We start from the raw sequence: 25,732 nt of genomic DNA on the forward strand, positions 1-25,732 counted from the left end.
ATTGTACTTCGTTCAGTTACGTATTGCTACATAGAGCACGCTCGATGTAGCTCAACCGATGTAACCTTGTGTAGGCGTAACTCAACCAAATCAGCTCGGATCAACCTACTTTAATCATGGAAATGAATGTCTAGAGCAGGAGCATCGTCCACCTACAATAGAATGCACAAAAGTTGGGAATGCACAAAAGTGGCTATTGGCTGCCAATGTATGACATAAAAGTGAGGGTTGCGTACCTTTCATGCATTGTCCCTGAAGTCCTGACTTTTTAGCTGAGTTACCCAAAGAGGTCCTTCTGCATCTTTGGCTCTCCAGGGTGTAGCTACTTGGCAATGAACAAAGACCACTTCTCATATAGCATCACGCTTACAAACATAAAGGTGCATGTATCTCCAAACTTTACAATGAAACGTGGGGTTTTGAATAGAGCAGTGTGCTCGGCTTGGCCAACAGCACCTTGTGTGAAAGTTTCACGTTCAATGTCGCAAACAACCCAAAAAAATATTTTTTGGTCATCGTCGTCGTTGAAGAGGTCGACCCCCAGATCCAGTTTGGCTGGTAGCGACATTGCGAAATCTGGGATTGGCCACGATCAACTTGAAACTTTCACACAAGGTGCTGTTGGCCAAGCCGAGCACATTGCTCTATTCAAAACCCCACGTTTGATTGTGAAATCTTGGGATAGGGGCGTTTTATGTTGTAAGCGTGATGCTATATGACAAGTGGTCTTTGTTCATTGTCGAGTAGGTAGACCTGAGAGAGTCAAAGATGCAGATGGACTTCTTTGTGTAACACAGGCGATCGGACGGACCTGAAGGGTTCATGCATGATACTTTTACACTATTTAGTAACCATTCATAAATTACAGCTAATAGTCTCTTCCTCCCATTCACCTTTATTGCCCAATCTAATGCATGTGAACGATTGTCCTGCTCCAGCCCATCATGTCCATCTTTCAACTTTCTCGATCCGAGCTGATTTGGATGAGTTACGGTCCAAGCACAGAAGTATCGTCCAATTTGAGAAAAATTTAATCTCTTAGTTATTTGTAAACTGCCAGCTAGCAGCCCCCTCCTCCCATTCAACTTTGTTACCCAATCCAATGCATGTGAACGACTCCTCTGCTCCAGCCCATCATTTCCATCCTTCAACTTTCTCGAACCGAGGGGATTTGATTGAACAACGCCAAAACAAAGAAACACCATCCAACTTGAGAAAAATCTAAATCCAGTTCTTCCTCTCCCTGCTTCTTGTCTCTTCCTCCCGCCATTCCCAACTGTTGCCCCATTCAAGTATACAACTACCACCTACGAATGATTGTCCTGCTTCAACCATCATGTCCATCCTACAACTGGTCTTGATTCGATTGTCTTTGACTGAATGGCAAGTGCATGGCGTGTAGACGACCTTCTTGCTTCTACAACACACGAGTCGCTTGACACAATACACGCTCTTGCACGCTTCCCTACCACGATCAAACGCAACAGCATTCATTCCAGCAGTTGCCATTAGCAAGGTCTTTTACTCCATTGTCTCAAACCACGTTCACAGCCTTGTCGCTCTACTACAACACACGCTCTCTTGCACGCTCCTCTGCCACGACCAACCGTAGCAGCAGCTGCTACAAGAAAGGCCTTTATTTCATTGTCTCGAAAAGCGTTATTTGTATGCAGCATTGCTTTGCAGTCCTTTTTTACATGAACAGCAGATAGCCATTGTATGGAAATCGCATTATTTACGTACAGCAGCTTGCTTTGATACGTACGGATACCAAGGGATGATCCGTATCAGCTATCCAGACGCCGCAATACAAGCAATTCTTCACCTGGTTGAGCAGCGATGGAAAGTGACCCAAGAAAGAGAGAGATGAACAGCAGGATGGAAATGGAAGCATGCAGCGATCACATGGCCCTTTTCAACCAACATATTGGATTTGCAATGGTTACGGATGGAGGGATGCAATCAAGTGCAGTGATGGTGAACCATGGAATGTTGCTTTGGTTACTTTAAGCGTCTTCAGCAGGAACGATGGATTCTATCACGTGGATATGACTGAGGATGATGATGGATTGGATGGAATTGACAAAAGGGCTCTATCTTTGACGAACGGTGTTGTACAACCATGGATGGACGGTATTGGAGTACTCGATTCAATGCATGCATCAGCTATTTTGCAATCATGGATCAAGACGCTTGAGACGACAACGACCAAGAATGCAATGAAACCATTATCCCTGTGGACCCTATGTGATTCACCCCTCGTATCTTTGCAATGCTGTCCCTTTACCAGATTTACTTGATAGACACCCTCACTACTATATACTATTCTTCAGCTTTGTCATTGAATGAAAATTGGATTGAACGTACTACTATTTTGGGGTATCATGCTAGCAGCTCGTATGGGCAAGATGTAGATTACTTGGTTGCTTTCTGGTTTGAAAGAGGGAATAGAAATAGAAGATCGGGAAGCGAGGTTATCTACTACGTGATACGACCAATCATTCCTGACGACGACATGCCAAGTAACCTGAACCATTTTCGTCACTGCATTTGTGACATTCATCTATCCTAGTAATTGCAAGTTTAATATGCTGATCAAAAGAGTCACCCGATCGCTGCTTATATGCTCCCTTTTCCACCCAGCTATCCACCCTGTTACTTGCTCGATCATGATTTTCGGTCGCATCACTCAACCAAGTTGTGACATACTGTACGCAATGCATTGTGAACATGGATTGTATTATGTGGTAGATGATGAATGATACGGCATCATCAAAGCTGAACATCATGTGGCACTGCTTCAATCAACGGCCATATTTACATCGAAGAGTTGTTTTTTAGGTGTGCTGGTATCTTCCATCATGCATGAATCCGCCACCATTGGTATAGCCAAACTTAGGACCAATGTCAACATGCATCATAAAGTCATGAAAATAACTATCATCTACTGTTATCTATCGCTATTGTTCACATACACAAGATCCTGTCATGGTGGTATAATTGTATGATTGCGCACTTTAGCATTATATGATGATCCAATTACAGGCATGATAAATCGGCCTGCTGGATCTGAAATAGAAGCCAATGATGGGCGGTGGCTGGCAACAGCTGGATTTATTTGATTTTTTGTACGGCAAGCAAGTTTTTCTCTCCTCTTGACACATACAGCACTATGGGCCGCAGTTTACGATCGCATACCAAGAAACGATACAGAGGTAATTCACGCTTGTGCGATATCGAGTGTGTGGTTAAATGGAGAAGGGGAAGCAAGGTAACTGATCTCGAGATCGTTCATGTTGATAGCTATCAAGCGTGAGGAAGTTTTCAAGCCGGTGGAGGATGCACGTCTTGCCCGGTTAGCTGAAGCACAAGCCAAGGCAGCTTTGAAGCCCAAGGTTGGAGACTTTATGGATGATGAAGCATCAGGACAAGAGAAGAAGGAGAAGGATCAAAACAAGGATATGATGGATACCGATAGCAAAAACGACATGACTCCTTCCTATCGTCAACTTAAACGAGCTGCTGAGAAGAAGAAGGCTATTCGTAGAAAGGCTCCCGGCAAATCCAAAAAGAAGGGTACCGTCTTTTAGAAACCTTTTGCATATCTCTTTTGTCTCTGCATATCTATCTCGCTCTCCTATTATACACACATTGACATCTTGTATCGACACGCACACGCACACGCACAACACACATATATACTTCCCGCATTCATATTTGTAACTTGTTCTCAAAACGCAATTATCTATTCTACATGCTACCATGGAAACAGTGGTCTTTGTTTGGGTTAAGGGGGTTACCATGGTGATGGAATTCATTCTCGAGGCTGAATCAATTGGTGGTGGGAGCTATATCACACCCAGCTCCATTTGAAGCCCAACCTTCTTTCTATTTTGTACACGACTCACCCACACATACACCACTTTATATAATGACGGTGACATTGCTTTCGGCAGCTCCCGATCTCTCTGATCAGGTGGTACGACATACTCAAAAGGACACTGATCTACTTGTCTTGCCTCCCTTGGCCGGTGTCAATGAGCCGATCCGTGGTGATCTTTATGTATGCGAGAGGTAGTGTACAAGGTCGCGTTTTGTTGTTGACGCATTATTGATAGTGTGTAGCCAAGTATACTTTTATTCTACTAGTGCCAATTCGGGTATTGCAGTGGACTACCCAGATATCATCATCCATGCTATTTCACGACGAGAAGAACGCCCTTGCATCTATTGTCAATTGGAAGCTGGTCGATTCTTCCCCAACCAACAACTACCCGAGGATGAAGATGAACAAGATATTGTGACCGAGCTCAAGTTTATGCCTGAAGATACTGGTGCATGTAAGAATTGATCAATTGTGGTAGATGATGATGGTATCTTTGCTGATCATGGATCGTTATATATATATATATATATATAGTGGAAGGAATCTACATGGCCTTGTCTGATTGTGCTGCATTGCATCCAGATGAAGAATTCATGGCTGAACAAGAAGCACTTGAAGATGAATCAGAGTTCTTTGCGGATCCTAGCGACGAGGCAGAGTTAACCGAAGTACAACAAGCTGCATTAAGACATCTGGAATCAGTTTTTCAACCACCCATGAACGGCAAACCACAAGAAGATGAGAAGATGGATGAACAATAACATGGAACGTATGCAGAAAAATAGTGATGTATTATTTGACATGTAATAAAAGAGGATGAGGAAACATGATACGACTATGATGATGATTCAAATCAGAATGCAAAAAGAGAATTGTAACTTTTTTTATGCTGATGCCATTTGGCCTAATACATCCACGATATCACCGCTGGATCGGACATGCCAACTTGCCAACGTCTTCTTTTCGGGTGAGCCCACAGTAACTGAAAATGTATCATGGATCGAGCTGGTTGCAAGTGTGCGGAACATGTCTTCATCAGTCTTATCGTCACCGGCACAAATGACAAAGTCGGCATCGGGATGTTGTGCTAGGATACGCTTGACAATTTCACCCTTGTTGATAGATGCAGGTCGTACTTCAATGTTCTTTTTACCAAGAAGGATCTCCACTGGCAGCTTTGATACGATGGCATTCTCCAAATGGTTTTGGCATTCTTTAGCTTGGAAGGCACTATACGTAGACATTGGCATTAGATGCAGCTCTTAATGAAAAGAAGATAAAGATACATTACCCATATTCAGCATCCGCAAGACGATAATGCCAAGTGATGGATGACTTTTTGTGTTCAGTAAAGCTCCCTTGTGTCCTTTCAGTATAGTATTCAAAGATCTCAGTGACATCCTGTTTCCAGCTCATGTTGACATCATCCAGCATGTTGACCCAGCGACCAGCGTTGGCGGTCTTGAGGAAACTACCATGCTCTGCACTCAATCCAATATTGGTAATGGCACTGCCAAGCCAATCATCCAATGTTTGTTGATCACGTCCTGAAATAACCCATACTTCGTTGCGAGGATCATTGCACAGCTTTTGCAGGTGTTCGAGAACAGGTTTTGATGGCTTTGCATCCGATGGGACAGACACAATCGGTGTAAGTGTACCCTACAATAATATGCAATGAGCTTTTTTCCTCCTTCTCTATCATTTCAAAAACGCAAAACTTACATCATAGTCAAAAAACATGAGGCGTTTCTTAGCTTGTTTGTACGCATCCACTAAACGGGTCCGGTCCAATGCGGGCGTCTCATGCGACCTAAGGGTCCTTTTCTCGGTGCAGCTAACCAGGTGCTTGATAAATGAATGAGCCCAAAAGCTTGCAGTGTGTGCTGTAACGTGATTGTAAAGTTGCTAACGTAAGATGAAGGTTAGCTTTAAAGGTAGGTATACCATGATGAGGATCACATACCAGGTGACGAGTATGCTTTTCTTCAGGTGACATGCATAGAGCTTCATTAATAGCTCGCGCCACGCCTGCTGAATCCCAAGGGTTGACCATGAGTGCTGCACTAAGAGATCCGGCCGTACCAGTAAATTCAGAGAGGATAAGAGGTGCGTGTTGTTCACTTTGGCAAATGATAAATTCAAATGAGGTAGTGTTCATGCCATCTCGTACACTTGTAATAAGACCAACATCGGCTGCCGATAGCAATGCATAATACTCGTCACGATCAATGTCTTGATGATAATGGTGGATGGGAGTAAATTCAAGCGATCCATAAAGACCATTAATGTGGCTGACGGTCTCAGACACCTTCGTCTCAAGCTTGCTCATGCCATGTACTGTAGGCGTTGTCACCTGGATCAACACCACTTGGTTACGCCATTCGGGATAATCGTGCAAAAATTGCTCAAAGGCATGTAGCTTTTGAAGCACGCCTTTGGTTTGATCCAATTTGTCACGTCCAATGATAATCTTTTTGCCCATATACATGTCGCGAATAGCTTGGATCTTGGGTTGTACTCCTGGCTCCTTTCTGAAACGATTGATACGATCCACATCAATACCAATAGGCCATGTGCCAACCGATACTTGACGTGAATTGGCATTGACACCCACCAAAGTAGACTCGTAACCCAATACACGCGTACATGAAGAAATGAAATGGCGAGCGTATGCATAAGTCTAATAGGTATATAAAAGTCAGCATATACCCACACGAATGCAAGCATTGTAGCACCACCCAACTCACTGTCATACCTGGAAACCAACCAAATCAGCTCCCACCATGCCACTCAAGATCTCATTTCGTACTACAAATTTAATTTGCTTTGTCAACAACACACGTACAAAAGTCATCTTCCATTCTTTACCACTTACCAGAAAGGCATCGAAAGATTTCTGAGCTGGGAAAAGTTGCATGAATGAAGATGCCAATCGCTGCATCGGGTATTTGTGCTCGCACCATCTCGGGAACCAATAGCAAGTGGTAGTCGTGGATTGAAACTATTGCATGGTTTTTTTTCTCCTCTTAGTGCCTAGACTCGAATGTGTGTGTGCTTATGAAAGACTTACTAATATCGCCTTGTCGGTAATGGGCTACGATAGTATTGGCAAATTGTTGATTTACTGCCACATAGTCATGCCAATTTTGCTTTTCAGCACGGCCATCGGTTGCTTTGTTCCATACAAGATAATGAAGCAATGGCCATAGCACTATATCCACCATCATAATGAGCACCATGTATTATTCCCTATTTCCTTGTTGTTGGCGCCTTACATACCTTCTTTACAATAACCTTCGTAATGGCCATTAGCCTTATTATCCAAAAAGATGGGAACGATGCGTCCCTTTTCCCAAAGCAAAGTCTCAAGTTTCTTCTTATCAGCAGGATCAATGTCCTCGGAAGGGACCGTCTTTTTGCTATGTGCGATGCGAATAGGACCAGTCCAACCAATGTGAATCGTTTCCCAATGTTGACTCAGGCTTTGTAGCCCTGCATAAAGGGCCCCGTGTCCACGGCTTTGTACAACGGTCCAATCGGCTGCATGGAACTTGACACGCAATGTGCCTGTGCGTCTATGGTGTCTTGCCAACTTGGATATCGGTGCAGAGGATACAGGTGAATGTTCTTGATGATGATGATGATGTTGAAAACGAGATGCTTGCATTTGGCGGAAAAGATCATTGCTACTACCATTACCACCATCGCTACTACTGCTACTGCTGTTTCCACTTGTTTCTTCGTCGGATACATCCTGTTGCAGTGATCCCAAAAAAGAAGTGGAAGGAGGGGAATAAGGTGGGGTAGGTGGTTGTTGGGTTGAATCCAACGAGGTCATGGTAGGTGGTGAACGTATAATGTTATATGGGATTTGGTGAGTGACATTAATGATACGGCCAGGGATCTTGGGAAGGTGACCAGACAATGGCAAGTATTGTGCCACATTTTCAGCTGTGAGGGGTTGTTGTGGATGTTGTGGATCGGATGGCATTTTGTGGAAACTAGAAAATTCACCACACGAGTGTGTTAAAGGAAAGGGAAAGAAAAAGAATGTGCGCATGGACCTTTTTTTATACTTGAACCGTGTTATCGGGAACCCATATTCCCGAAAGAGATAACGCAGCATCAGCAGCACTGCATACATGGTTTCCCTCGCTTTCTTTTTCTTGGAACAATTAAAGTAGTCGGACCAAATCGATCTGGTCCGGGAGAAGCACAATGAACACCTTGTTGTGTAGCCTTTGGGTGGTGGTGTTGCCCAACATGACAAAACAAAAAAGAATGCTGATGAGCAGATTTACATGTTGCGCACATGATACGCCGCATTCACGTGCCCCAGTCATTCGCACCAATGTTACAATATTGTTAGTGTGCCACCATTACCATCAGATTTGAAAAGAATACAACATGAGAACAACCACAGGAAAACGGAAGTACATAAACCTAAGATTTTCAAGATTGCATGTTTGGCCCCCCTTTTTTTGCCTTTATAGTGTAATGTCCCGTGACAATGATTATCATTGCATTTGTAATGTGCCACCAGCTGCTATCTCATTTATTCTATCACATACCTTGATCTTTTATCGATGACAATCGTGGATGGCGGGTGATGGGTAGGTTCCCAGTTCTTTGTACACTTCTTCCGTAGAACTACTTGGAAACACATTTATTGCGGAGCTTGTGTGTAACCTGTGTAAATCCACCACCCGTTTCAGACCATCTCCTTTTCTTGGTTGTGCCGATTCCGATTCTCAATAAGACTTGCCGCTCGCTTTAATGCCGATCCAAAAACGGGGGGCCATGCGTTCACACTAAGAAAGGTGTAGAAAAAAAAAGCCATGATCAAACCACAATTTTGGCTTCTTCATTTGTTTTCATGATGATGGTGGTTGTGTTTGGCGGGAAGAATATGGTACAAGAGGGGAAAACAGTATGCTGCAATATACAATGCGAGATGGCTAAAATTAGGGGATTGGATCGTTTATGGGCGAACGTTGTTGGCGAAAGAAAGGTATGCATGGATGCGGGCGAGTGTGCCATTGTTGTTGTTGCTGATGGTATCGCTGATAAAATAGTCCCACTCCCAACGTTTGTAATAATGGTGGTGGTCTGCACGTGATTAATTGGTGGGAAACTGCAATGGGTCGAGGTATCGTCAATGTTCGATCAAAATCAACAAAGACTAGTAATGCATGGTGGTGGTCGTTTTGTCGCTTTTCATTATTCACATACGCTAGCCGCGTCAAATCGTTTCGTCGAATGTCGATGACCCAACTTCGCATCCGAATGCCTTTGGGACCCATTCGTGTTACAGCTGCAATGAATAGCCTTGTGAGAAAAAGGTATATAAACGAACGACAAAACAAGTGAAACATTGTTTACTTTTTATAAACACTCGCTTCCTTGGCTTGCGTTTACTGTTGGCGCCTACAATAGCTGATGATGATGGTGGTGGTACTTTTGGATTGCTGATTACATGATGCATCGCTCTTTTGATAAACGATAAGAACCATGGCGTGTTGATAATCGATTTGCTCATTGTGCCATAGCATGCGATCATGGCCATTAAGATAATAATTGCAAAGCAATCAGGACGTCCAAATCCACACAATCTCTTGAAAGCTTCAATCCAACGTTTCATTGAAAAGAGGGAAATGGGGAAAAAGGAGAAGAAGAGATGGATTGAAAGGGGGTGGGAGTGGTTTTGACAGCAGGATGTTACACAACTACTACTACTCGCACGCCACAGCATAATGCAAGGGGGGATTATGTATACATACAAAGGAGTAATAATAGGTTTATAGAGCGTAAAAGTATATAGAATACATCGTCGACGATTATCATCCATTACACAGGCAACGACTGCATGGGCTGTTGGTGAGGTTCCATTCCTCCATTTATATTCGCAGCGGTCGTCATTTGATGTACATCCACAAGTTGTAATGATTCACGACGCGGGTTGCCATGTTCATCCAATATCCCGAGAGCACGTAAGCGAATGTCCAAACCATCACAGTAACTGATCAAGTGAATGAGCCATGCTGAAGGAATAGGGTTTGGCTGCCAAGTTAAATAAGCGTAGATAGCTGACGCATCAAACGAGTTGAATTGAGAACGAAAAAGATCCAAAGTTGAATGATGTTGAAACCCAAACACAGCCCTTTGTACTGCCTCCTGGATGCAATTCATATAAATGTACCAAGCCGAATAGCTAATGTCTAATAAAATAAGCGCTACTGTTATTGCTCACCTCTTGTTGCTGCTCCCTCTTTGCACTTACAGATAGCCAAAATTACGTCCACCGTGTAATGGAATCGGGTGAAAAGGATGATAAGCACCGCAGCGATGAAAAGGAGATAAATAAACCAAGTGAAAGGCCTTGTTAAACGTGAATGAATACGCCACACCATAACACACGACATCATGGTCGAGGTGTGACCTGAAAATATGTTGTCCGTGCACGGGCTGATACCACCAACGATTTGATTGAAAAGGAATGCAAATCTTTCGGCTGCTGACCCATGGAGAGCTACCTCGGGTGGTTGACAATCATTCATGCGTGAAGAGGGCAGGGTAGTTGCCACCAAACAAATGCCGCGAAAGATGTAAATGAATCCCATGATCACCAGCCATCGCCTTAATACGATCCATCTCATCGTCCAATCTGGTGACTGCAAAAGGAACCCCAACAACGTGCATAAAACGATAGTGAGAAGCAAATAGTTGACGATCTGATAGTTTTCGATTCTCGGGAATGCGTCATGTAATAGATCTCTCAAGGTATGCTGCATACAGTAGTAGATGTTGCTGTTATTAACAAAGGTAGTGGATATCGTTGGATGAAAGTAGGAATAGTAGTACTACCTTGTCAAAGTTGATATCAGCAAAACGCATATCACTTAGTTGTGCCAGGAACGATTCAATGAGCCCACAGGCAATGATCCAAGCAATAGCCAATATCACCCGTAAAAACTCGTGATTCATGAATACATCGATAACATCACGCCAACTCTGAAAATGTACAGGAGGCTCGAGTCGTAATTTGATAAAACCAATGCGTTGCTTTGAATCAGCCCATGGTGCAACCCCGGTAGGTGAGAGACCGGCACCTTTCTCGATAATACTTGTTCGCAGAAAGAAGCGATCCATTATTGGGATGATGATGATTCGAAAAAGTGGAAGAGAAGAAAGGAAACCCTGGCTTACATTCAACAAGAAGAGTGTAGATCGAAGAATCATACAAAGATAGGGGAGATTGGTTGTTTATCCACCCAAGTTGATTGATAGATTTGGACAAGAACGGCAAAAGAGAGGCACACACATGTCATAATGCTTCTATCAAATGTAATATGTATTTGTTGTTTGTTGACGTATAGATGTTGGGGCATTAATAATTACTGTTTTTCTTCATCTCATCCTGGATCTTTCGATGCAGCACGCACATGTAGTCGACGTATGTTTGAACCTCGGCATTACGATCCTCTGCCATCCATGTAGAAAAGACAAACTCCTGTGGATCCATATCCTGCCGAACAATGCGGAGCTGAAGGTAACGCGATCGTTCAGACTGTAATTGTCTCACGATATCATGGATCTTTTCAGAGAGCGGGTTGTCCAGCAATGGTAGTAAGGCCTATAGTAGAAGACACCCGTTAATAAGAACTCAAAGGGTTAGCTACATTAACTTACCATGTTGACGTCCACTTCATCAAGAGTGTGTACACCAAATACATGTTGGATGAATTCGCTAGAAACTCTATTGCCGAGCCAAAAGTAGAGATCTGAACCGGTGTCTTTTATGGGTGCACGTGGTCAATCTTTTGCATGATATGCGAGATGATTCTCAACTTACCAAGTAGATATGCCCCCTTGCTATCTAATCGTTCATAGGATGTGCGTATCATGGGTGGTAATTTGACATGTCCTTTCAAGTCGATAACACCACACTAGCCAAATTCAGAAACGGTGGTTAGTGAATGGGGGGGGTAATCAGGTACTACACATTCGCACTTACATCTTCAGGCATGTTGGTGACTGGAATCATTCGTGGATAAAGTGTTGAGACTAATTCATAGACCCCTAATCCATTGAAAAGCATCATGGATGCAACCCTGACGTCTGAATTGACATCCACTCCCACTATAAAAGGAAAAAGATGAAATGTCAGATGATCAAAACGTCATTTGGATACCACGCTTAGTACCTCCACGAAGTGCCTGCGAACGCATTAAACCGTGTGCGTATATGGGCAAGAGCTTGAATGCCTCGGGTAAAATGAGTTGACCAGCGGATGTTGTTGCAGCACAATTCGTTCGATACGCCGTCAAAATAGCCACACAATCATCGGTCAGCTTTTTGTGAACATCTCGCCGGCTCTTATGCTTGGAATCGAAGATAGCTAAGTATATAAGTCGATGAGCGCTCTGTTCCACAAGCATGCCTTTATGTACCTTTTCTTGCCATGACGCTGATAGTTGCATCCACATCACCGGTACGGAAAACATCAGCAATTTGATTCGTAGCAGTAAGGCTGAGATTGTGAACACGAACACGACGCTCGCCAGTTTTTGTGGTATATAGCATAGCACATTGGAAGCATACGTTGCGAGAAAAGTCAAGCTTGCTATCGTGCTTAAGAACCGCAGCGAATGCTTTATCTTCATCGATACCAGCAAGATCCATATCGGTATAGGTGCTCATGCGACAATTGCCGTAATGATCGATCACTTGTAAGCCTAATAACAACATCCACATGCCATGAGTTATCCATCCTTCGCATCTAAAAGATAATACATACCATCAGAACATCGAATGCGTACAACACCATCGTAACCAGTCTCACGATGAACATCGTGGTCGAGTTGATATGCAATCTTGTTGCTCTCGTTGTTGCCATTAAAGTTGGGATAATATCGCACATCGCCACCCGTCATTGTTGACACCACACCAAGAGTCGCCACATCGACATTTTGAGAAGGAAGGAGCCATGTGTGAACACACACGGCTTTATCAACACATGCATCACCCAATGCCTTGTAAGTGTCATTTTGCGAATTGAACAATTGCTTTTCCTTGTCGGTGTTGTATAGCGATTTATCTTCTCTTGGTCGTAACATGTCGGCACCGTGGTTGGGAAGGCATGATTGGAAAACGAATACTTGTCCACCCGTATTATTCTAAAGGAGATCCCTTAGTACCCCAAGTTTCATCTCATAATATCATCCACTACCTTTACTTACCAAAGCTGTCAATGCACCTCGCACGGCAGAAGTAAATACGGATTCTGGTCGCATGTTGTCTTTGTACATGTGGGGTATGCTTTGCAGCAAATCGGTAATAACGGATCTATGAATATCCCATTGAGTGATAAGCGAGTGCATTCCTTTGACTGATGCATGATACTTACGCTGATTCAGCAGGATCAACGAGGAAGCCATGTTGCAAAGGTATAAACATATCATCAATATCGGACACGACAAGCATTTGGGCTTGCGATAAACTCGACTAAGAGAGCGAGGGGGATCAGCCATCTCGTATGTACTTGACATCATTGAAATTCCATATACTTACCGACAAGTTATAAAAGTGTACTGTACGATCAAACGTAAGGATGCCAACCTTGACACCAGCAGGTAAACGGCTTGTACCATTGGCAAAGAGCGTCTTTTCCAGTGCATCACAGCAAGCTTGAACCATTCCACTTTGTACTGCTTGAGCTGAGACATCAATAGCAAAGATATAATGCAATGCAGTGGGCGAACGTGTCGAGTTGTATTCAGCAGGCACAGCAAATTCCACGGAGCCATATCTCAATTCGGGTTTCTGATCAGCATCCACGCGTCGTCCTGACATGTCGATATTGGCAAAATACCATGAAGGAACTATAAAAAGACAATCAATGGATTGCAACTTTGATGGATGATCTATGTCTTACCTTCATTGACATGCGAGCAAATGTTGCAAATGAAGCGTGATCCACCTTGAGTAAAAGTACACCATGGATTGATATAAGCTCGACATCGAGTGCATCGAACAGGCCCCTCTTCTCCATGATCAACCACTTGGATCGACACCTCTTCCTTTTTCTGCTTAGCCAAAGGTTGAACAACCAAGCCTAGAGGCAGCTTTGATAAATCGGCAAGGTCCTTGGAATATGGAATCTTATCCACCGTGGCACGCATATAACGAGGATTGCAATTGCCTATGTACGTATGCTTAGTACTACCTTCTCTAAGAACCCTCTTTTACCCTCTTTTTCCTTTACCTTGGTCCAATCCAATATAGTTTGTGGTTGCCAAGGGGACGCGATCACGTTCAATGGTCCCAAAAAACTTATCACCAAAGACCAATTGATCTTGTTCACGCACTTGTACAGGAGCAGGCATTTGATCTGGATCAATTCTTGGTCTTGGTTGTTGTGGTGGACGTAATTCAGGTGGTAGGTGTTGACCAGTGTGAGTGTAAGGACCTTGGGTATAACCAACACCAGCGGATGCTGTTCGAGTGTGTGGTGAAGCAGCATTGGATGCAGGGGATGCCATTGGCTGTTGTTGTTGCTGCTGCTGCTGCTGTTGTGGCATTGGAGCTTGTGGTGAGGATGATGGCATAGCTGGCATTTGAGGATAAACACGTCGAGAATGAGGATGTTTCTATATATCATGTTGTCAATATTTTAATGGCAGTAGTAGATAAATATGATCTTTACCTGCACCCCTGGTTGCTGCTGCTGTTGCTGTTGCTGTTGCTGTTGTTGGATATGCATATTCTGCATTGGTGCTACTAGATTGTTTGCAGTTACTAGTGGTTGTGGGGATGGTGGTGGTCTTTGTGCTGCTGCTGTTGGTGCTACGTTATGAGGCATTGGCTGTTGCTGAGCAGGAACAGATCCCATAGGACGCGCTCCTGGTGGTGGGGAGGGTGCTACAGGCGTAGTAGTAGCTCCAGGTTGTTGTTGTGGTGGCATGGGCCGTACCATTGGACGTAAAGGTTGACCATAAGCAGGCCGAGGAGGTATAGCACCTATAGAAAAACGCATTCCATTGACACAATGTTAGTTGACACATGAAAAGGGGCGGGGGTGGTCATCACGAAGGCGGCCCAAAAGACAGTTTGCCTTATTATGCACCTGCTGGATGGTGTGGCATGGGTCTAGCATTCATTGCAGGAGGATGAGGACCAGGAGCATTTGCAGTTGCTGGTATAATCGGACGAGGTGGTGCTGCTTGTTGATGAGGAGGAACACCCATCGGGGGTCGCTGATCAGTGTTCATAGCTTTTTCGCCTGTGTGTGTGTTACGCGGCAAGAGAGAAAAAGGCAAGCCTGTCAAATTTCCTCAGCATCGTTTTGACATCCTTTCTACTACGACACAGAGATATGCTTTCATGTTACATTCATACGACCTCGTCAATAATAAACACCATGTTGTTGTTCATGCTCTAATACCCAAACAAGCAATTACAAGTGTCTGATATTATGTGTGTGGGGAGAAGATACTTGTATTGCAATCCTTTAAAATCCCACAAAGAGGCATTCTCGATTAAGGATCTTGTGCCAACCACTAGGATGGTAATCTACTATTGATTGGGCTTGTAAAATCACTCCTTGCACAGTATGATCGATCTTCTTGTACTGCTATTTTTCTTCAAGATGCGTGTTTACCTTTATTGGATGGCTATCCATTGCAACATCAACCACATCCACATCCTATTGCATGAAAACCATACATTTCCTGCATCGTGAATAAAGAGTACAGCAACACATACACAACAATAGTAAAACCCGTTTCTTTGGGTCCTCTCGCTATCAATTAGCCGCATAGCCTATTACCACCGAGCGGGATTTTCATTTCAATGTTATCCTTCTTTACAAATGAAAGCACGACGACGACTGTCAAGATCGTTCAGGAACACGCTATTTGAGTAGTGGATGATCCCTAATTATAGGATGGGCCGCTTCCTTAGGCAAACATGATGAGCTTGTGTCATTGCATATGTAGATGGAAAGGGTAAATGATGATGTCAAGAGACGATAGAAAGAAGATGATTGGCACACCCACATGTCAATTTTCATGTGGGATTTTCCCAGGCTCCCTCCCCCTTTTGGTTTCTCCCTCCTGTTGTTCCACTGACTCGTTGCCTTTCCACCTGTTTTTCTCTTTGATATATATATGCAGTCGCCACCAGCTGTTCAAAACCCTATTACAACACCCAGTAATGTTTCCGATGCTCGAAGCCCTCGTCAAGAGAGTGTGCGAAAGACACGCAATATGGACTACGTTATGCGATCGGGTCTAGCTGGTGGCATTGCCGGTTGCATGGTATTGAAAAAAAACACACATTGGCCTTTCCCCCTCATGGACGATTCCCACTCACACTCATTACAACAGGCCAAGACTATCATTGCACCTCTTGATCGAGTCAAGATTCTTTTTCAGGCACGCAATCCCGTCTTTGAGCAGTATGCAGGTATAGTGTGGAGTCTTTGACGTCTTCTTTCCAATGATTTGATATCCCCTGGATTAAATCCAATTGTGTTACTACAATCACAGGCACCTTTTCAGGCGTGTTCAAGGCTGCTCGTGACATTGTCAAGCATACTGGATCGAGAGGATTGTTTCAAGGACATTCGGTGACGCTTATTCGTATTTTTCCCTATGCAGCTATCAAATTTGTTGCCTATGAACAATACAAGGCAGTAAGCATCAATGCGGTCATTTGTTATCCCGCACACCCGAGATGACTCAGCCATTATTTTCTATCTCGTTAGATCCTGATGCCTATCAAATCAAAGGAAACAGCCGCTCGACAATTCTCTGCTGGATCACTTGCTGGTAAATTAATGAAGAGAGAGGCGAGAAATGTATTATAACACATACCCGTTGCTAGGTGTCACATCCGTTTTATTTACTTATCCCTTGGATCTTTTGCGTGTTCGAATGGCATACGAGGTCAAACAAACAGGCAAAGCACGACCAGGTCTCGTATCCACGGTGATCCAAATCTACAATGAACCAGCAGCAGCACGAGGCATGAACGTTGCCAACTTTTATCGTGGATTCATACCAACGGTAGCAGGCATGATCCCTTATGCAGGCGTCTCATTTTGGACACATCACCTGGCAACAGAGCTCAGCCGTCATCATCCTGTTATATCACAATGGGCACTTCAACCCTTGGATTTCGATCCCACATCACCTCACCTCACGCCAGAGCAACGACGCAAAATCGATAAACCTCCACTCAATACATGGGCTGAATTAGCATGCGGTGGTATTGCTGGATTGGTAGCTCAAACCAGTAGTTATCCATTAGAGGTATGATTTGCATGATGTGAAATCCTATGCGTGTGACTCACGTACGTTGCCTTGCCATTAGGTCATCCGACGTCGAATGCAAGTGGGTGGTCTGCTGAATCCAGAGATGTTTGTCAGCTTTAGTGAAACCGTCAAAGATATCTATCGAGTCAAAGGTTTCAAGGGATTCTACGTGGGTCTTAGCATTGGCTACATCAAGGTCGTCCCTATGGTCGCTGTCAGCTTTGCCGTGTATGAACGCATGAAAACTATGCTTAAAATTGATTAAAAGGTATACACAGGTCGGCAAAATAGAGGTCGTGGGGAAAAATTGATCAAGGTCTGACGTATATCTCTACCCGTAGAAATTGGCACTCGATACCCTTTCGCAGCAGCAACAGCAGCAGCTCTTTAAGCCTCCCTCTTCGTTTACACACACACACTCGTTTTACTCCCCCATTCACTATCAACCATCATCATGTCGCTCGATTCTGTATTATATTCCACCATCCCTTTTGATTACCTAGTCGGAAAGAGGATGCGTGTTGTACTACGATCTTTTTGTATATAACCCTGTTTTGGAAATAGATAGGCATTGTTGCCATAACACAATCATTATTGGACTAGTGTTGGTTAACCTTATTGTGGTCTATGTATGCTTGACAAATTTTTTATTGGGAGGCAATATGAGAATGGGGATGAAGAATGCAAACAAAGCGACATGTGTATTATTAAACTTGGTAGTTTTGGTATATGGGCATTAATGCAAAAGTGAAAAAGACGGCCCAGGAGGCCACGAGCCAAAAGCAATAAAAGCCGACATACTTGTATGTCTTTTTTGGCAACAACAAGCTGCCAATCCTACGGAGAGCTGTATTTCGTCGTTCAGCTTGTTCGGTTGGTTCTCCATAATACGGGTATCGGTATACACGGTCTTCTTCTTCTTGTTCCTGTTTGGCCACTTCAAGCCTCTTGTCACGTTCCTTTTTGTCTGCTTGTAACCAGCCGCCCAGCAGCTTGTGATCCATGACCCAAAATATGCCAACGACCAGCGTCGAACAACAGGCCATGCCCAAGTAAAGAGCCATCACACCATTGTACTCGTTTTGTAAATCCCGCATATCATCATCCGGATTGCCATCATGATACGTCAAATCTTGTACATAGCCCACCAGCACTGCTACAATGGTTGTGCCAATGTTGTTGGCACACTTGTGTAATCCCATGCCAGTGCCAGCAAGCTCGTGTGGTAGTAGCAGCGATGTGGAGCTCAATACGGATACTGGACCCAGGGCAAGGGCTAACGAGAATATGATCATGCCAGCAGCAGGAGTAGCATACGTATATGAAAGTAATATCATCGACGTGATCAAAACAAGCGTTGCAAAAAAGACTAGAACATACGACCTGTCAATTAGCTGAAAGATCATTACACAAGCACGAGCGTGTGACACTTACGGTTGGTGATTCGCTTGCCATAGCGATGTACGACAATTCCCATAATCGGTGCAACCACAATAGGAACGACTTGCGTCAAGCTACTTTGATACTACAAAAAAGGTAACAACCATCATCAGTACCATGTTCAATCATTGAAGGAAAAAGTTGCACATACACCAGCCATGATGCTTGTTGTCTGAAATCGGAATTCGACAAACTCGCTATAGAAATTCTTGTGAGTTTAGGCAAAATCAAATGCATGAATGGTGTAATGCAACACATACGTGGCAACATCATCAAAGCTGCTGAGAACGCTTGACATGATCAATTGGATCCAAGGCACCATCCAAAATGTCCCTGGCACATAAAGAAACAACTTGTACGAGAATTTGAATTTGGAAGAGACGCTTTCGGCTCGTGCTGTTGTTGATTCAATTGCAGTGTCGGCGATTTGAGACATGACCGAAGATGACATACGACGACTTGGTGCTGGTGTTATTGCTCGATTTTGGCGTCCAAAGCGATTAAGGTATTTGTGTTTGGGTTGTGCAATCTCCTTGCCATTCAATGTCGCCCATCCATTTCGCACCATCACGAACCAGTAGATCACATTCATAACGACACCAGCACCACACAAAATGGTAGCCACATATAAAGGCCATGCATGTGAACCGGTGGAATACACAATTGGATAGCACACCATTTTCGCAGCCCATTTGGTGAGACGTGCACAACATAGCAGGATACCAATGACGATAGCAAGCTCACGATCCCGAAACCACCGTGACAAGATACCTGAATGAGACAACGACAATCATCATCGTCAGCATGATACTTCTACTACTACCGCAATTGGAAAACAAAGATGCATACCTTCTTGCATAGTTACAATCATGCCGCCACCCAAACCATAAATGACTTGACCAGTGACCATGAGAGGGTAGCTACTGCGGGAGCTGCCAACGGACACGAAAATGCTGCCAATCAAAATGACGACGCTGACAAGCGTTGTGCCGCGGATCGATCCCAAGCTGCTTAAATCATCGATAAAGACGCCTGCAAGTAAAGGCAGGATTGTATTGACAAGCGTGACAGATGATACCAGGATGCCAAATTGAGTATTGTTGATGTGCATGTTCTGAAAGAACGTATTACAATGAGCATAATGTGTGTGTGTGTGTGTGACCCCATCGCTTCCATTGAAAGAAGAGGAAAATTGGATAAAAGGCAAAACGGAGCGATAATATCACCGCTGCTGTTTCTCTCTCTTTTTTTTGGGATCCCTTACTTACGGATTTGAGTGCTGTTTTCAAAGTGCCCACCGTCGCTTCGAGATAATGACACCCTACTGGCAATGCCAGCATGCACAATAGAATGACCACCTTGAGTTGCCATGATGCTTTGATGAACATGTCATTTTCGCTATCCGCTGATGCTGAGATGGTGGTTTCTTTGCTATATACAACATGATCTACAGTGTTTTGATCTAAGAACAGGTCATCATGCACCGAATCAGGATGGCTTTGTTGTCGAGTAGTGGGAGGATGGGATGATTCATTATTATAATGTTCAATGGGTTTTTCATGCGTTGCTGGGTGACTGTTGTCAAGGGAAGCTGCTTGAGTGGTAGTGGTGGTGGAGTTGGTGGTGTCGGGCTGTGGCCCTGAAGGATCGTCAATGGAATGTCGAGATGGAAGTGGGCTCATTGCATAGACATGTGTATGTGTTAAAAAGGTAAAAAGTAGAAAAGAATGAACAAAGAAGAAGTGGGTTGCCGTGAAAAGGGAAAAAAAGACATGATGGATGCCGTTTAGACATAGTTCTGATACATCCAAATGGGTCGCTCAAGGGAAAGATTAGGCAGCGGCAAATCGGTAAGCATAATGAATGGGCGTATCCCGAATGAATTGAAGGTCGATCTATATAGTGTGCATTGTGTGTGGTGGATTCCCTATAACTGAGATATCCAAAAAGCCGGTCATGTCTTCTGAGATATCCATGAATTCTTTGGTGGGATTGCCATTGTGGTGATGGTGGATCAAATTAATTCGGATGACTCGGCAATCCGTATCCGATGACCTACTTCAATCAACATCATCCTCTTCTATAAACAATCAAACAATGAGACTCATTTTTAATAAGTCAAACGATCATACATTACCAGCGGAGGGGGAGGTGTGCAGCAATGGATGGTCTCCGATAACGCCGGCTGAAAGGGCCACCTGTTTCATGTGTGTATTGTCGTTTATCCTTGTACCACGTGCATCTCCTTGTTTGGTCTTTGGATGGATGTTCCTGGTAAATTCAAACCAGTGCATTGGTGGTGCCCAATCATCGCTCTTTTACGAGTTAGAGCAGTGTGAAAAAGTTTGGGAATACTTTAAACGATCCGTGCTTAGGAAACCATTCCAAAGTAAGGCATTGCCATTCCACTGCTCCACCTTGTACACAATCCAACCCTTCTATTGTGAAAATTGGCATTTTATGCGGAGTCTTCATGATAATCAACAACATTTACTATATGCTTTGCATCATCCCATCATACAAAGTTATCCTTCTTCCTATGATCAAGAGACACATGCACTTGCTCGATAGGGCACAATCGAGGATTACCCTCATCATTCATATAAGGGTACAGCTTGTGTGTGTGGGGGGGGGGCAACAGCGAGGTCTTGGTTATGCACATGTGCAACCGAGCGGAGCCATAGCAACCGCCTCACGTGCGTGCTTTACTAGTAAAGATGTATTGAATGGAAAACAGAGAAGCAAACAAGACGACGTAAACTGGCAAAAGCCTCAAAAGTGTTGAATGGCCATGAATTCTTGACCGAATCAAGCAAAAAAGAACCTTGACTATTTGTCCGCATTTGCATCTTTCTTTTCTTTTTACCCCACATATACAAGTACCTTTCTTCTCTTCCCCTTCTTGCTGTCACTCACTCACTCGACACTCTCATATCGTCCTGCACACATAATCCTCCCCCCTGCCAGTCCTTTTTTATTTACAATTACCCCATCTTTGCAATGCAGAGGTTCATGTCACTCATTCCTCTTTCCCTGGTCCTCATTGCGTCCTTGTTACCACGATCAGTCCTTGCTTTGGATTCAACGCCCGTCAAAAACTTGGTAGTATTTGGTGATTCTTATTCAGGTAAAATAGAATATATATATACATATAAAGCTCTGTTTGATCTAATGCAATGATGAAGATGCTGGCAACTTCCATCGATGGACAAACGGCCCTATTTGGAGTGAAGATTTGGCAGTAGCTTGGAACGCGTCTCTTTATAGCTTTGCTCATACAGGCTCAGCATGTGACAATGCACTATTTCCAAACGTATCCATGGAGATGACGACACCAAGCATCCGGGATCAGATCGAACACTTTTATCATCAAGATTTGCAATTGGACCCCACTGAAACATTATTCGCCATTTGGGTTGGTGTCAATGATATCCAGCAATCCTATCAGCAAAAGCTTGGTAAGCCATTGTAGTAGTCATTGGTTGTACATAACAAAAGCATTCTAAATCCTTCTCTTTTAGGAAGTACGACCCCACCTACGTTTGAGAATGTGTCGCAATGCATCACAGAACAAATTCGAAGCATCCGCAAGGTCTTTGGTGCCAACCGCATCATGGTCTTTAATGTACCACCCATGCAACATATGCCTTTCTTTATCGATCGTGAAGACAAACCACAATGGGAATCGGCTGCTGAACAACTCAACCGCTTAATCCAAAACGACGTTGTCAATCTCAACAAGCATCATCATGCACTCGAGCTCGATTTGATTGATATTCACAGTTTATTGACAGATGTCATGGCCGATCCTTCCATGTTTAACTTTGTGAATGCATTGGATGCTTATTTGGATGTATGCCATGGGTCATGCACTGACAATGTGGATCATTACGTTTGGTGGGATCGCACGCATATCACAGGAGGTGAGTAACATCATCACTATCAGGAAGGGAGAAGTAATAATAATAACATGCATCTTGGTCCACGTGTTATAGGGATGCATCGTTTGATTGCCAACTCTATTCTTCTCGCTGGTTCCTATGGTAAATCCATGTCCCTGGATGCATCTGTGGGTGATGTTACCGCATGGATCAATGCGCCTGATTCTCCTTATCGCTCACCCAAATATACCCCTCCTCCTCATACTGGTGTGATTGAACGCGTCATGCAACAAATTGCGGCCGAAAGCCTGGCACCTATTTACGTTCAGCAACAGGATGACTTTGATACCGATTTGTTTGTCAACCATCGATTATTGACAGTGGCAAGTCTTCTTTTGCTTTTGGGGATTATTGTGATTGTTTGGATGAGGCAACAACGTAAAAGACGAGGATCCAGCAGTCACCAGCTTGGCATCTTGGGCAGTTTTGCCACCACTCAGGAACAACAACATCGTCGATTCCGTTCTTTTTCACCACCATTTCATTCTTCTGGACCCTCTGCCAACAAATGATAATCACGCCCACAACATGTGAAAACCAACAACGATGACATACATCAGCTCTAATCCTCCTTGTTTTGTATCTTGCTTGTAGTAGTCTTTGTACATTGTTTTTCCTTTCCTAAATCAACCAATCTCTTATGTAATCGAAATGAATGTTTATACCTTGCATTTGCATGTCCTTTTTGTGTGTGTCGCTGTCTGAATGAAGAATGCTAATGCAACAAATAATGGAACCATTTTCCCCGAGAAGCACATTCGGATGATACCTAGATGTCGTCATCGCACCAAGTCATCATGATAGCAAATTGTGATGTGATCATCTTATTATATAAATAGTAATCTGTGGAGAGGAGCACTATCTTCCGATACTCTTTTTTTCATGCAGCAGAGGATGGTTTGTGCGACTCTTCGCTTGGCAATGTCGTCATTCAACAAAGAGAGTAGCGGAGATGATGAGGATGAACAAGTTGTTACTGATCCAACCACGTGATTTTTCTTTTATACAAATGGGTGCATATTTCTTTTTCTTTGAAACAAAGAATGCAAAAAGGACGAGGATCCCTTGGCAAAGGGGAGAGATTAGTCCGCATTTGTCATCTTTGCTAGGAGGTGAGCTCGTTTACATTCATTGGTGCTTTGAGAGGCAGCACACGATATGATAGGTGCATTAGAAGCGGAGTCGAGTACAAACCAGCAAGAGGATTGGTAAAATAGCCACACACTCACACACCCACACACACACCGCTTTCGTAGGTTCTGGAAGGAAATAGGCACACACACACACACACGCACTTGGACTTTTATATCATTCACACATGTTTCATATCAAAGACGTAATACATCCTCCACTAGCCACTAAGAACGTAATAGGAAAGAGGCGCGATATTTAGAAAGATAAAATGACATAATCCATTGTGACCAAAGTGGGTTGCAGATCCGCACATGTATTATACATAATGACATGGGTTGAAAGAGAGAGAGAGAGATGAGAGATTTGTCAATGCAACTGATGTTGCACAGCGGGACAAAAAATACATTTGTTTTTCCGTCGTTTGTCGGTGGAGTGCCGTTTATGGCAGCTGTTAAGCGGCGGAGCAAAATTGGGGGATTTTATATGGGGGAGGGAGAGAGGCGCAATATAAAAAGACGAGGTTGGTTGTCGTGGTTGCAGTAACCACCTATTTCTTTCTCCTTTTTCCACCCATCCACACACACACATTTTTACACCATGCAAATCTTTGTAAAGACTCTCACTGGCAAGACCATCACATTGGAAGTCGAGTCCTCTGATTCTATTGAAAACGTCAAGCAAAAGATCCAGGACAAGGAAGGAATTCCTCCGGACCAACAACGTCTCATCTTTGCTGGCAAGCAACTTGAAGATGGTCGCACACTTTCCGATTACAATATTCAAAAGGAGTCAACCTTACATTTGGTGCTACGTCTACGTGGTGGTATGCAAATCTTTGTCAAGACCCTTACTGGCAAGACCATTACGCTCGAAGTGGAATCGTCCGATTCTATTGAAAATGTCAAGACCAAGATTCAAGACAAGGAAGGTATTCCTCCTGATCAGCAACGATTGATTTTCGCTGGCAAGCAACTTGAAGACGGCCGTACACTCTCTGATTACAATATCCAAAAAGAATCCACGTTGCACTTGGTATTACGCTTGCGTGGCGGTGGTGGACAAGATCATGATGTGACCATGGCCGAAGCATCATCATCATCATCATCCAGTACTACTACTACTACTACAAGCCATCATCCTGTTGCTGCTAGGAAGAAACGATGTGCTTTTGGAACATGCACTGATAAGGTGATCAAGATTGTTGGCCATTGTCGCTATTGTCAGTCGCAGTTTTGTTCAAGACACCGACTCCCAGAAGCCCATGCTTGCGAAAACTTGGTTAGTTGCAGACAAATGGCCCATGAACGAAATAGCAACAAGCTGCTCAGTGAACGATGCGTTGCAAGCAAAGTGTAAACTAGTCCTTCTCTTTCCTTCTCTCTCTCTCTCTCTCTCTTTTTGCATATTTCCCTTATCTCTACTCCCCCTTTCACCCATTGAAGCATATCCCTCCAAATCAACCAATCATCATCATTCCTGCTTTAGAAGTCGCAGATTCAATACACACTCAACAATCACCATTTATCATTCATCAATGTCGTCATAGTTACCATTTTCAATTGTCTCTAAAAGTGTAATTCATGGTTGTTGCATCATGATTACTTGGCTTGATTCGGATTAGTAAGTTGAGTGAGTGGGAAGGGATGTGTCAAGCAAGCATCAAAGAGGTAGTTACGTACTCTCTCGCTCTCTCTCCTTCAATAATAACGTCCTTCTTTCATTCACCCCTTGTTGATATCACTTGAATGTAACATTTCTCAGCATTGAAATTGAGCATTTATTTCCCTATGAAAAATCAAGGAACATCATAGCCCGAGTCTAGAACTCCTTCAAGAGATCTGCACACAATAGATAGATGATCCTCCCGGGTTAAGGGTAATACATGATCGCACACGTGCTATGGATTTATGCATTTATGTGTGTGAGCGACAAATGTCTCAAGATGGATCGGAAAGGTAAAAACAGGTGCTCACTCACAGCTGCTGTTATCGCGTCTGTTTCTTTCCCGCTTT

At 43.6% G+C, this 25,732-nt stretch overlaps 9 protein-coding genes across 9 annotated transcripts; 5 read left to right on the top strand and 4 right to left on the bottom strand.

The window, feature by feature from the left end:
* Nucleotides 1-3,172: 3,172 nt before the first annotated feature.
* On the top strand, nt 3,173-3,590 carry O0I10_007162 (uncharacterized protein; the record flags this gene model as incomplete). The annotated part of the gene is made up of 2 exons (XM_058487180.1): nt 3,173-3,215; nt 3,304-3,590. 2 exons carry the CDS (start codon nt 3,173-3,175, stop codon nt 3,588-3,590), a joined length of 330 nt encoding a protein of 109 aa, XP_058341995.1.
* A 341-nt stretch (nt 3,591-3,931) lies between these two features.
* Nucleotides 3,932-4,647, top strand: O0I10_007163 (uncharacterized protein; the record flags this gene model as incomplete). The annotated part of the gene is made up of 3 exons (XM_058487181.1): nt 3,932-4,074; nt 4,126-4,340; nt 4,421-4,647. The coding sequence occupies 3 exons, from the start codon at nt 3,932-3,934 to the stop codon at nt 4,645-4,647; spliced, it is 585 nt and encodes a 194-aa protein (XP_058341996.1).
* A 123-nt stretch (nt 4,648-4,770) lies between these two features.
* O0I10_007164 (alpha,alpha-trehalose-phosphate synthase (UDP-forming)) lies at nt 4,771-7,880 on the bottom strand (the record flags this gene model as incomplete). The annotated part of the gene is made up of 8 exons (XM_058487182.1): nt 4,771-5,116; nt 5,178-5,548; nt 5,612-5,794; nt 5,853-6,569; nt 6,645-6,697; nt 6,765-6,890; nt 6,960-7,100; nt 7,169-7,880. The coding sequence occupies 8 exons, from the start codon at nt 7,878-7,880 to the stop codon at nt 4,771-4,773; spliced, it is 2,649 nt and encodes an 882-aa protein (XP_058341997.1).
* A 1,856-nt stretch (nt 7,881-9,736) lies between these two features.
* Nucleotides 9,737-11,038, bottom strand: O0I10_007165 (uncharacterized protein; the record flags this gene model as incomplete). Its single annotated transcript, XM_058487183.1, has 3 exons — nt 9,737-10,107; nt 10,170-10,674; nt 10,754-11,038. The coding sequence occupies 3 exons, from the start codon at nt 11,036-11,038 to the stop codon at nt 9,737-9,739; spliced, it is 1,161 nt and encodes a 386-aa protein (XP_058341998.1).
* Nucleotides 11,039-11,276: 238 nt separating this feature from the next.
* O0I10_007166 (uncharacterized protein) lies at nt 11,277-15,159 on the bottom strand (the record flags this gene model as incomplete). Its single annotated transcript, XM_058487184.1, has 14 exons — nt 11,277-11,522; nt 11,579-11,682; nt 11,742-11,835; nt 11,904-12,028; nt 12,093-12,287; nt 12,340-12,624; nt 12,687-13,065; nt 13,129-13,234; nt 13,296-13,393; nt 13,460-13,770; nt 13,824-14,090; nt 14,154-14,538; nt 14,595-14,908; nt 15,015-15,159. The coding sequence occupies 14 exons, from the start codon at nt 15,157-15,159 to the stop codon at nt 11,277-11,279; spliced, it is 3,054 nt and encodes a 1,017-aa protein (XP_058341999.1).
* An 897-nt stretch (nt 15,160-16,056) lies between these two features.
* On the top strand, nt 16,057-17,470 carry O0I10_007167 (uncharacterized protein; the record flags this gene model as incomplete). Its single annotated transcript, XM_058487185.1, has 6 exons — nt 16,057-16,206; nt 16,276-16,354; nt 16,438-16,583; nt 16,656-16,719; nt 16,775-17,202; nt 17,264-17,470. The coding sequence occupies 6 exons, from the start codon at nt 16,057-16,059 to the stop codon at nt 17,468-17,470; spliced, it is 1,074 nt and encodes a 357-aa protein (XP_058342000.1).
* A 442-nt stretch (nt 17,471-17,912) lies between these two features.
* Nucleotides 17,913-20,327, bottom strand: O0I10_007168 (uncharacterized protein; the record flags this gene model as incomplete). Its single annotated transcript, XM_058487186.1, has 6 exons — nt 17,913-18,574; nt 18,640-18,730; nt 18,797-18,842; nt 18,906-19,416; nt 19,495-19,759; nt 19,914-20,327. 6 exons carry the CDS (start codon nt 20,325-20,327, stop codon nt 17,913-17,915), a joined length of 1,989 nt encoding a protein of 662 aa, XP_058342001.1.
* Nucleotides 20,328-21,645: 1,318 nt separating this feature from the next.
* On the top strand, nt 21,646-23,098 carry O0I10_007169 (uncharacterized protein; the record flags this gene model as incomplete). The annotated part of the gene is made up of 4 exons (XM_058487187.1): nt 21,646-21,772; nt 21,831-22,103; nt 22,167-22,568; nt 22,641-23,098. 4 exons carry the CDS (start codon nt 21,646-21,648, stop codon nt 23,096-23,098), a joined length of 1,260 nt encoding a protein of 419 aa, XP_058342002.1.
* A 1,219-nt stretch (nt 23,099-24,317) lies between these two features.
* On the top strand, nt 24,318-25,076 carry O0I10_007170 (polyubiquitin; the record flags this gene model as incomplete). The annotated part of the gene is made up of 1 exon (XM_058487188.1): nt 24,318-25,076. One exon carries the CDS (start codon nt 24,318-24,320, stop codon nt 25,074-25,076), a length of 759 nt encoding a protein of 252 aa, XP_058342003.1.
* Nucleotides 25,077-25,732: the final 656 nt, after the last annotated feature.

This window comes from Lichtheimia ornata (genome assembly GCF_029851405.1).
Source record: "Lichtheimia ornata isolate CBS 291.66 chromosome Unknown scaffold00034, whole genome shotgun sequence".
NCBI lineage: Eukaryota > Fungi > Mucoromycota > Mucoromycetes > Mucorales > Lichtheimiaceae > Lichtheimia > Lichtheimia ornata.